At 46.0% G+C, this 12338-nt stretch overlaps 1 protein-coding gene across 1 annotated transcript in view; it reads right to left on the minus strand.

The window, feature by feature from the left end:
* Positions 1–12338, minus strand: part of POLRMT (RNA polymerase mitochondrial) — a 62697-nt gene that overhangs the window by 32232 nt on the left and 18127 nt on the right. The window contains exons 8-10 of the mRNA XM_078854895.1: positions 11017–11189; positions 10041–10338; positions 9194–9307 (exon numbers count right to left, since the gene is read on the minus strand). Coding sequence (XP_078711021.1) covers positions 9194–9307; positions 10041–10338; positions 11017–11189 — 585 coding nt within the window. The remainder of the gene's footprint in view (positions 1–9193; positions 9308–10040; positions 10339–11016; positions 11190–12338) is intronic.

A 12338-nucleotide genomic window follows, 5' to 3' on the forward strand; every position in this document is an offset into this window, starting at 1 on the left:
TTATTTGTTCACTGCTGATTTATTTAGCATGTGGTTCACAGGTGAAGCCAACAAAAAATGTTTGTTAACTGTGATACACAAAGATCCCCCCGTGTAGCCTTTAACAGATTCTTGGGGCAAGTGCTTTTTGCGAAAACCTATGAAGGCCAGCAAGGCGCACGAGGGGGTGGTAAAACCAACACCACGCCAGGCCGCCTTTGTCTGCCAATGCTGACGTTTGCGCACCACACCAGGTACTCAGCTGAAGTTGAATCACACAGATAAACACAAACCACGCAATGGTCACACTTGCCATTAGAGACTATACGTCAATGCTTGGGATAGTAAACATTCAATGCATATGCCACATGTGTGGTTCAAAAGGCCAAAAAAAGGTTGGCCCGATGTGAGAACACAGACAAGGCTTGTCAAGTACATCGCTATGACACAGCATACCATACACGGATAAGCTAAATGTCTGGAACACAGAGATGTGAAATGTTGTTGTTAGGAAATAAAATGTCAAACGCTTCACGTTCTGCTGAATTAGATGGATTTTTTTTTTGTCAACTTAACGTTTTGAAGACTGCGCAAAATATATTTCATTCCTGTTAGAGAATCCAATTTTTGACAAGAGACTATTTGTGCTTTCCCAGAGGCAGGTCCTTGGATTATGCCAGTTGACTTTAGTTTAAATTCAATTTACAAGCAGATTTTTGTTTTATACGCTGAATATATATCCTTCAACTTTGCTTCGACAGCTCACCCACGCTGCAGGGCGTTCCGTGCATGCAAACCAATCTCCGTTTTTTTTTATCTCTGCTGCTTGTGTTTAAAAAATGTATCAAATATAATTGTTACCTATTCAAAATATGTTTAGATTGGCTTGATTTGCCTTTATTTGAACTGTTGCTATCACAGAGAATACCTAAGAGACTGGGTTTATTTTCATCAACATTACTGTCACACAAGAAAAAAACTCACGAAGAGCACCTTGTACAAGTGTTAAGAGCCCTTTAAATTTGAGCTCAATATGGCCTACGAAGTGGGAGTCGGTTTACATCCAGGTTCTGAAGCCAAACTGTGACCTGTGAGTGTTAAAAAAAAAAAATTGGGTTATGCCAGGAAAGTAAAACATTAATTATATGGCACTTTTTTTTTTACTGCAGAATATCACAACCTCACAATTATAAAACAAAAGTGAAAACGAAGCGGTTCCAACTTTTGGGGCTCTGCGCTTCATATCCTCATTTGCCACTTTTCTCAACACGAACAAATCACGACCCTGCACTGCAGTGAAAACCAGTTGGTAAAAAAAAAACCCTGACCTCAACCCACTGCAAGAAAAGTTCCCACAAATCAGTGGGACAAAAAAAAAACCACATGGATCCAACCTCCAAAACAGAGAATCTAGTTTTTATTTATTTTATCAATAATAAAAAAAAACACCAAGATTCATCGACTCAGACATTCCGAACAAGGAATGCTAAACAGTTATTGTAAAGCGCTTTGACTGGTAGGTGCTAGCACCGAGTGCTTTAATTAGAGTCAGATGCGATTGCTACACACGACTCTCCTTCCAGTACCCTGCCAGCCGTTAATCTCACGTTTGCTCCTGTCCCCCCACTCTTCTGCCAGTAGCTTGACAATTACCGGCACTCTCTGCCCATCCGCAGGCAGGGGCACGGCATAGTCTGCCGCTGCCCCTCGCGCCCCCCACCACCACCGCTGCCAACTCCCTTCACCGCACTGTCAACACCAAAGCGCACCGCAAGACCATCGCTCCTCGTCCACCATTGACTGCAAGAACCTTTGTTTATATTCTGTGCTGCACGCTGGCGTGCTCTTCTCTGAAATTTTTGCTTGTTATTTTGTAAATACTGATGCCTATGTATGCACTGTTACCAAGATTAAACAATCACCGTCGACATCATCAGCCACGACCAATCAACTTTTGGTTGAAGGCCTCCCCGAGCCGTCGACATCTATCACGAGCCTGCGACGTGATTATCCACTTGGCACCTGCACAGGAGTTGATTTCACCGCCCCAAATCTCACCGATGACCTCCCTGTCATTATTCAAGACAGAACTTTCTGGAGACAGAATTGAAAGCAATAAACTGGGACAATGGTGGTATCAGCGAGGTCAGGAGGGGAGAAACTCCACACTTCTGGTAGATAATTGAACAAGAATGAAACAGGAATGGCACGGATGCTGCAAAAACGCTGGGAATTTTTTTCCTATTTTCAACACAACGTGCAGATGACAAAAGGCAGTAAAGTATGGCCAAAGGGAGCAAGCGTCGAGCTTTAAAAGGGCAGAATGCTGTGCCCTTCTATTAATCTTTTCTTTGTCCCAGCGCAACGGTGGAAGGCACCCAAAAGTTGGGATTTGAGAGCACTTTGCAGTTAAATGAGGAAGCATCCATTTGGTTATTTGTAGCTCGGGTCACGTAATGGAATAACTCATAAACGAATTGTAATTCACCATCAATATCTATTAGTGGAACTATTTTTAGAAACTAAGAGCCAGGCTGCATGTGGAGAATTATCAGGTGTCAGTCTGACCATGGCTCAGCGGAAACCGCGACAGCAAACAACAACGCACGGTAAACAACACACGGTGAAAACCGAATGAGCTGAAAGACACAAGTCCTAAACATCAGCTTCAACCTTGTAGGCTGCATAAACACCTTAGGTGGAAATAATCTCCCTTCAATGATGCTGGCCCGCAGGCAATTTTCTACTCGAGTTGTTTCATGCAACTCATGCCAGAGATATGGAGCCTTTTTTCCTTTACCGAGGGCCAAATATGACTTTCAAATACCATTTGGTGGGCGAGCACACATTAGTACATAGATCAGCATCACCCAAATATAATAATGTGAAAAAGAACTTGGTCTCATCTTAACACGCTAACACGATGCCTGCATCTGCTTTCCTCCGACGCGTTGATAATTATATTAGGTCGCAGTTCCGAAGTAAACATGCAGCTAAGATTCTTGCAGCGATGGATAAATATAATGTGCCAGTCTCATGTGGCAACGGGCCGTATAAAATGGACTCATTGGCTTTATCTCATACCATAGGCATCGCGCACCCCTGTTGGAGAGAAAAGCCGGGGCTGCGTGTTCCATTTTGTCTAACCTAAATTTTAAGCTTTGCTTTAAAAAAAAACTCGTAATTCACGTCGTACACTTCTGTATGGTACTCTCTACAATACCACCAATGACACGCTGTACATTTTATTACATTGATGCAGTGACATCACTCAGAGTCCGTTTTCTCATTAGGGAAGCTTCAAACTCGGGCGGGACAGCCACAGTGCCGTCTACTCGGGGAGAGCTGCTTGCTCTTTGGTTGCATCATCCTTTAATGAGGAAGTCACAGTAGATCTGAAGCTGTCTCATTAATGCAGCCTGAAGCCATCATCAACATTATCGGTCTTTGTCAATCCAATGTTGATGAAGGCCTACTCACGTACGAAGCCTTCATACAGTACACAAAAGCCCATTTTTACCTTAGTTTCGTGCAATGCTATTTGACCAAAACATTTCATGAAAAGAGCCTTCTTGTGGTGGATAATAGTTTTACAACAATTGAGAGGTGAATTTTTTCCATCATTAGGCATGAGCTATTAGGTCAAAAGGTCTCTATTTCTTTCATGTAAAAATGTTTCTACTTATATGAACACCAGAACTATTGCACTTCTACAGTGCCCCCCTTTTGTCAATTTACTTTACGTCCTCCCCCCAAGCCGTGCGGGTTGTGGAAATTATTTGACCATACTTCACCACGCTGGTAAGTGCGGGTTTTGCCGACGGTAGCGGATCGAATAAACGTTAAGTAAATAGACTAAACATTTACGTGAAAGAGAAAGAAAGCACAAAACCTGGCACCACACAAATAAAATTAGCATTTTCCCAAAACCGCAATTCATGAGGCACGTTTATGCTCGTGTGCGAGCGCAACCGTAAAATAAGGCGGAGACTGTACGAGGATCGCTGTAAATGCAACACAGGACGTGGGACACCATGGCTCACAACGAGGCAACGAGAAACGTCGAGATCTCCCTTCGGGTCTAACCCAAGACGCTCCAATTTAACAACATCCGGCAGCAGGGGTGAGCGGCCCACGTCGCCCAATTAGGCACCGTCTTTCGGACCGACCGATGGCGGACGTGTTTAAGTCTGTAAACCGGCCTGTCACGATACGTCTAAAAGTTCAACTGACGGCAGGCCCATCTCACCATCGATGGCAGCTTCCCGGTGAAAAGAAACCCCCTCTAACTTCAACTGTTTTGGCGGCAACCACAAAAAGGCTTTCTCACCCCAAGCGCCTGCCAGTGACAAAAAGAAAGTGAGTAGAAATTCAATTGAACGTCCTTTATTTAACCAGGTGACAGCCCCTGAGATTACTCCCTTTTTTCAAAGGCAGGGCCCAAATGGGTATAGTTACGTAAGAATGAGGGCGGGGGTTGGTGGGTGGCTGAGTGGGTGGCTGGTGGGATAGTTGCAATTTTGTCGCACGTCATTTTAAAAATTTGCGACTTGGGTTATAACAGCGGCAAATAAACGGCCAGCCGTGGGAACGATGTCGCTCGGTGGTGAATGTGCACTCTCCATCGGAAGGCGCGTTGTGTAATTGCCCCAAGGGACTGGTACCTCGATGTATTTAAAAGCGCAAAATTTAGAATTATTGAATCAAGTGTTTTCAAGTAAATGACAGAGTTGATTAATTGCTAAAAGAGAATCGCTTTAATCAGCCATACCAAGCTGGTGGCAGACAGGCAACGGTTGTGGCATCATCAGCCACGGTCGATCCACTGCTAGATTGGCCTCCCCAAGCCATCGTCGCCCCCCACAATCCTGCGATGTAACAGTCTACCCAGCGCCTGCGCACGAGCTCATTTCATCGCTCCCCCCCACCCCGTCTCTTCAGTGGATGTCCTTTTGGACGCGTAACAAACCTCAGCTACGATTCTGCATGACACCGCATTTGCATCGTCCAACCGTTTGATTTGAATTCACACAGCGGAGATTGTTGGTGGTCGTGGTGGCAGGATGTTACACCAGCACAGACGACCTTCGTCGTTTCATTCTTTTCAACATCTGTACCAATGACTCACATTGGAACGAGCTTGGACTTCATACAAAGGCACCAAAACAACAGACACTGCGACAGGCACTGTGCACAATTTTCCTCCGCTAAAAATAGAGCAGTCGGGACAATACCTTGGCATATTTTTTTTACTTTTCTCTTGGCAAAGAACCAACTTTTTTTTTGCTTTTTACATAACCCTGCGCATGATCACTGAAGCGGCGACAATTCAGCCGAGCATATCCCGTTAAGTAGCGCCACGAAAGCGTTAACGTCACAGCAGGATTGCCACTCCTCTTCCAGACTATTCATCTGAGCAATGCCGTGTTCGCCCTTGGGAGATTTCAAAAAATGCGCTTCCGGTAGTTTCTTGTTTGTATCTATGTATGTTGAACTTCTTTTGCACTGCACGTAGCCAACCATGGAAATCAGCGGGTGCAGGAAAGGACAAAAAATAAACACAAAAAGCAGTTCTAAAGAGTTTTTCAATCTAGACGATTTAAAAGTGCAAAGCTCCACTGGCTTCCTAATATTTGAAGGAAGAGCATTCCAGTTGTCCTCAGAAGGGCATTTGAAAGCGCGTGATGCAGTGACCGAGGCAGTGTTTACAAAACAGCTTCTCGTCAACAACTACAAACATCACGCTTACTTTGAATAGGACCCTAATTGCTCCTCCGAAACCAATTTTCGGAAACAGCTATAATCTCTCTGTGAATAATTTTAAAGAAAGCGTGTTGCCTTGTCGGACTCCCCTTTTCACGCGTATTTTGACACTAGCAGTAACAAAATAGCAATAATGTTAACACTGTATTTACCGAGCAAGGCCGCAAATGAGGCTAACACCTTTTCAAAAAGGTTTGGCTTCGAATGGTGCATTTGCTCGTGCACATTTTTCCATGGGCACCTTTCAGAAACCCACGCGTACAATGTGATAGCGCGAAAACAAAACAAAAATACGCAGGGTCCATAACCTACTTGCTGTACTTCCTTCGACAGGCCAATTCGCAGCTCTGCAGGCAAGCGTGCGGCATTCTGAATTATCTAAGACCACTGGAAATCACAAGCATACATTCATCATGGCCGGGACTTACTGTGCATCAAGGGAGAGAGAAGTCTACCTCCCCGTTTCACAGGTGCTGCATTATCGCGAATGAATGATTTACACTTGCACAGAGGTTGATATCCCTCGTTTATTGCATTGCCTCCGTGATATGTTCAACTCGGAGGGGGAAGGGGTTACGTGGCTTGGTGTCTATGGTGTAGTGTTAGCATTCCCATTTAAAAAATGTATCAAGGGTGCCTTCCGGCCCTCCAGGTGTCGCACAATCAATTTGTTTGGCCACCGTTCCAAAGCGTGATGTTTTTACATTAAATCGTGAGGCAAAGGATATTTTCCCGGCGCAGTTTATCGCATGTGGAAAGACCAATTAACATTGAAAAGAGCTGTAATACGATTACGACTGCTTAGCGTTGGAACAAACAAGTATTTAAATGCTGGGATTATAATTTTTTTCAGAAAAAAAGGATAAAGGTGCTCTTCGGTCGATGTAAATATTTTCACGCCGAAAAACATACGAATTCAACTGCTGCCATTACATATATATTGCGCAGATGACGCATTAGTGTGATGTTGAGCCCATGCTTAGCGGCAACGGACACGACAAAAGCTCCATCTGTTGATCTAAATGTGCAAGTGTGTCGACTGTGGCAGCGGCAGGTACAGCATCCCCTCACTAACAATGCCTTTTAGCTGACGTAAACGGCACAGGAAAAGCTATTTGCATAAGCCACAGTTAAGCCGGAACACGATTTATAATAATCACTACGTGTGAGTATTCAGGGCTCATCTCAGCAAGCGTCCTATTAGATTCCAATTTGGATCAGCCTCTCGAATGTGTGTACATCAGCATTGCGTTTTTGCATTTACGCGCTTGCAAAAGGTCGCAAAAAAGCAACTTTTGCAACGAACCCTTGTGGGTTTGTTTGTGTTTTTTGGTTGAAGCGACTGCTTGGGTTAAAGTTGTGCAAGGAGTCATTTACGAAAATGTTTGCTGTATTATTAAACAGCAGCAGTTCGCGGCCAAAGTCGCCCTGGCTTTATTTTAGCAAGTGACGTGAGTCCGAGCTTACACAGTAATGCAAACTCGGTAAAAGCTTCAAGGACGGCGGAGAGTGAAAAGGATAAAAGACGATGGTGGTGACTGCATACGACAATGACTGAAGAATTACAATTTAGCAAAGTGGCAAATATTGAAATATTTGGGCCACACAAAGCTGGAAAACATCCTGGAATACCCGAAAACCTTTCCATCTTCCCTTGGCTTACATCTTTTCTTTTTTCTTTCTTGCATTTGACAGGTTATTTTGATTGTTTGGAGACGATATTGTTAGCGCAATTGATTTTTTTTCTTAAATCGTAAAAAAAATATATATAAAATAACACATCAGTACAAAGGTCAGGGGCAAGCCAAGTCAGGCAATCAATTATAATGAGATCACTCACGTTTCTCTAGTTGATAACCTGTTGCTGCAATTTAGTCGACGGCTATAATAAACGTCGAGCCACTGCCCACTAAGAGGAAACTAACCGCTCTAATTAAGGCAGCAGCGACGTCCCAGCTGCCTTAATGAAAACGTGGAAAATTTTTTTTTTCCTTTAAGTGGGTTTCTTAAAAAAAAAAGGAGGCAAGCCGAAATGATGCCCCCCCCCTCTGTAAACGCCACCGCGGAGACGCACCGAGGAACCCGCACACCACGAGGGCCGCGACGTCAAAGGGCTCCCGACGATTAAGCGGGGCAACGTGGCTCTGCGGACGGAAAAGCCGGCGCAAATAAAAAAAAATTCCAAACGAGTCTTTTTTGCAAGGACACTCCGGGTGAAAGCGACACGTGGGTGACTCATTGGTTTTGGGTGGCGCAGTGTATTAAGAGTTTTCATACTTTGCTTCATTCCGGAAGCCTCGACGAAAAGCAATTATCTGCGTTGAGGTTGCATGCAATTCACACCTCTGTAGCAGTCATGGCAAATCTAAAGCAATCACACGGTCATTAGCATTGTATGTCATCCGATCTGTTGATGTTAATATGGTAATGCTAGCGGTATGTTACATGGAAAGAGACAAAAAAAACCATCACATTAATAATGATGTCATGGAAATGTTTGCTTAAAACAAAGTCAAACGTTTAACATGGCAACGATGAGATGCGCTCACGGTATGGACAAAACAATGCTCCGTTCAGAAATAAATTCAACAACTGCCGTCCGTGCGAGTGTCTGTGCATGTGTGCGTCCGTGTGCTTTGTGTTCGCCGCCTGCAGCAGGCTTTTTTCAGCTGTGCACCACTCGCACGCACTGTAGAGCTCATGCACACGCTCATACATTTTAAACAGCCCCGATGGAAGGAAGACACCCGCATCAGACGGCAGCAGCCAGCCAGCCACAGAACGAGCGCAGCAATGTCATCCGGTGACAATGCAAAGGGGGCCTTGCCATTGGCCGCTCTGAACAGGTGATCAATAGTTGAAAGACCTCGCGATTAAAGCAGGGGGATAAAAAAAGACACGCGAGAACAAACACGGAAAGCGCGTCACAAAACGACGGCTATCAAAGCGCACCATCAGATGTAAAGTGCACATTAAAGACCCTGTGAGGTCATTCGCAAGAGGAGGCCACCGTGGGCCGGTGCTTCGGCCCAAATGCAAAGAAAACGTCACACACAGAGACTTGTAATAAAATAAAATAAACTGGAAAAATGGGCAACTGATTTGAAGATAAATAATGAATTGTGAAAATATGAAATGTCAAATGCATTCTTTTTTTTGTATTTCCATCCGATTGACCATGAAAAATGGCTTCTTCAACTACGATTATCAATCCTCAGCCTTTCACCTCCCTGCAAAAGAAGGCCAACGGCCCAAAATATGATCTCTCTACATATATTTCTCAGTTGCAAGGCAAATTTTCGGGGTGGGGGGGCGGGGGGAAAGCATGTGACAATGGCGGTGAAGTCTGTTCAAGCTGCGAGCACTCAAGACGCAAACTGCGCGGGTCGACGGCGGTTCCAACTCGTCCAGACCTTGAGGTGGCCGCTCGCATCTAGTCTGAGAGACTCACCGTGAGGGGTCGGTCAGCCGAGTCCAGGATGTCGTCCATCTTCTCGTCAGCGAACATGCGGCGTTCCAGCAGGGAGGACTTCTTTTTGGTACCCGTCAAGTTCACCAGGTGGATCTACGGATAAATGGATTGTTATACGTGTTACGTATGTTGAACTTCTTTCGCATCGTACATAGCCAACCGTGCTCATAGAATTTGCTCGACTGTGCAGGATTTCTTGCTTTTTGTGTTTAGTTTGTTGTCCTTACCCCGCATCTCCGATTATCACAGATGGCTACATTCGGTGCGAAGGAAGTTTAACAGACGTACATGCATTGTGGTTTTGCTGATGAGCTCTCCCGATGTGATTTCGGATTGTGCCTCGCGCGCGTCGTTCAGCATGGTGTCGCACTTGTTTAGGAACGGAAGCTCCCAGCACGTGGAGCGGAAAAACCACAGACATCGTGCCGAACAATACGCGGTACACGACCGGCAAGATTCAAGCACGATCACGGCACCGGTGCCCCGTGAACTCACCCACGTTGAGGATTCGACCTGCTAGACTGTTTCCCCTCACCCTTATTGTGTTCAACCACCGCAATTTTCGGACAAAAATCTTTCCCTTCTGCTTATTGCCTCGCACTGCTCCGCCACGGAATTCCCTCCCATCGTCGCGTTTCTCCAAGCTCGTAGAATAACCTCGCCCCAACTCATTGAAACCAATTAAATCTTATCCAGCACGCCTTCAAATCGAGCTGTTTGTTGCCGACCGCTTGGAATTTCGGGTCTTCGGTCCTTGCACCCGGGCACGCGCGAGATTCAACAAAAAGAAAATGAAACGGCGCGACCGACCGACCGACCAACCGACCTTGATCCAATCGAGGCCGCGTTCGCCCAGCGGCCGCCCCTCGGCGAACAGCAGAAGGGCACGTGACATGTCGCTGCCCAGGTGGTTGAAGTGCGGCGGGCATGGGTAGGTGCGCCCGCGGAAGTCCATGTTGTGCGGGAACCAGAAGACACGGCCGCGCATCGCGTTGGCGATGGACAGCTTGTAGAGCGCGCTCATGCGGAGGCTGTGCATCTCGCTTGTCGTCTTGCGCGCGTGCGTCAACGCGCGCCGGAAAGCCAGCCGGTCGGCGATGCCGTTCTCACCCGTTGGGTCGTACCTGCGCCGGGTGGTGGGACGGAGCGTGGGTTTGATGCTTGGGTTGGCTTGTTCATTTCGGGTGAGGGGGTGGGTTTCTGTGTTGTCGATAATCGTAAGGGTTAAATTATTAAAATTCCTCTATCGGTTTGCCACGCAGATAGGAATATCCAACAGTAACCGTCAAGCCCTGTGTGCGAGTCTGCGCCCGTTGGAATAGTTTCAAGCTGTGACAACTTGTGACAACTTGAAACTGTGCAACTTATAATTTGAACATTTACAGCCATATTTTGTCAATACGCTGCTGGATGAGGGCTCTCCCATTGCATGCGAGCTGTGGGGGTATTTGATCATAATTCACCATGCACGCTGGTGAACGGGGATTGGTGGTGGGCAGCATAGATGTGGGAACATATAAGTAGAGTAAAACAAAGGATTTTACTGCACTACCCTCTGTTGCCAAACAACAACAAAAAAATGCAATCTTAATTTTTATTTAATTTAATTTATTATTTTATCTTTAGACGTGACTTAACCGAAAGAAACAAATAACAAAAAATTTGTAATCAGGCGGAGTGAAATGCTCTGCGCTCCTGAAAAGCGATTAGGCAATCCGAATTAAAGGAGGCTCGCTTAATTCCAAAAACAAATACAAAACGAAGATCTTTCCACCTCCGACCCCCCCCACCCCACCGGCTACCTGGGCACTTTGGGAGCCTCGGAGAGAGGCGGTGGGATGTCGAGCTTGTCGCAGCCGCGGTCGTTGAAGATGGCGATGACGATGTCAAGCAGTGGCTCGTTTATGATCCAGGAGCACGCCCCCAGTTGGTTCAGCACGTCCATGGCGGCATGCAAGCGCCGCGCCTCCTGAACCTGCGCCGGTCAGGTTCAGGTGGGTCAAAGGTTGGGGGTCAAGGCCCAGCCATGCAACAAAAAGAGCCCCCCCCCCCCCCCCCACCGTGAGAGAAACATCTAAAATGTGTGTGCTTGTGTACTGCCCTTCGTCAAATATATCTCCCATGGCCTGCCTAGCAAATGAATACTCGTTGTGGAGAATGTTAAATAAAAGCGATAGAATAAATAATCAGATGAATGCCTTTTCGTCACGTGTCTGTCCCTCCACAAAAACAAAGAAGTACACCGAGTGTCAACACCAGTCCAGAGGGTGCTTGTGTTGAACCAATTCTGCTGAAATAATCCACCAGCAGCAGCAGGCCATGTGGCTAATTGGGATACGTAACAATGAGGTCATTGGTGTACCGTTTTGGCAGACATAGCCTTGATGTTTTTCCACCTTTTCCTGGTCCTCAATTTGACAGATCAGCTTTTTGTGGCTTAATCGTGCCCAGCCTGCGCTGTTCTGAACACAAGTCAACCCACTGCAGGATAACAGCCTCCTCATGCTGTGTCGGCCATAGCAGTTGTTTGACCATACTTCACCACGCTGGTATATGCAGGTAGGTGAAGGTGGGATGTCCAGGACCGGTTCGAACATCACTCGCCGCTGGTATTAGTTAGCTCCGGCTGGGATTCAAACTCAAACTGCCATGTTCATAGTGCAGTACGTTAATCGCTGCACCACCGCTCCACCCTACATTTGAAATGAGCAAGCAGAAACCCAGCATGCCCCTCGACGTCACCTGTGAAGACATCTGGCAGCGAACAGAAGAAAATACCCAGCAGGCCACCGCTGAGTTTAATACGGAGCGATGTAAAATATGTGCGAGATAGAGGCAAAGTTGCGGTTAAGGCGCTTTAAGCCATGGCATTGAGTCGAAGGTGAAGCTACCATATTTCGCCAAGCCATTTTAAAGAAATGCAAAACTGCCCAAGTGTACGGACACAGAAGCGAAAATTTTAATATTGATGAGACTGTTAAAAAGCGTCATTAGGTAACACGCACTGCATAAATGGAAGCCAGACTTTAAGAACTCTCCTCTTTTTTTCGAGCTCAGCATCATTTAATTTCCAAAAAGCTTTGTTTGGGTGAACAACCACAGACAAAAAATTCCTGACTCAACT

This window comes from Lampetra fluviatilis, chromosome 3 (assembly GCF_964198595.1).
Source record: "Lampetra fluviatilis chromosome 3, kcLamFluv1.1, whole genome shotgun sequence".
In the NCBI taxonomy this organism is placed as follows: domain Eukaryota; kingdom Metazoa; phylum Chordata; class Hyperoartia; order Petromyzontiformes; family Petromyzontidae; genus Lampetra; species Lampetra fluviatilis.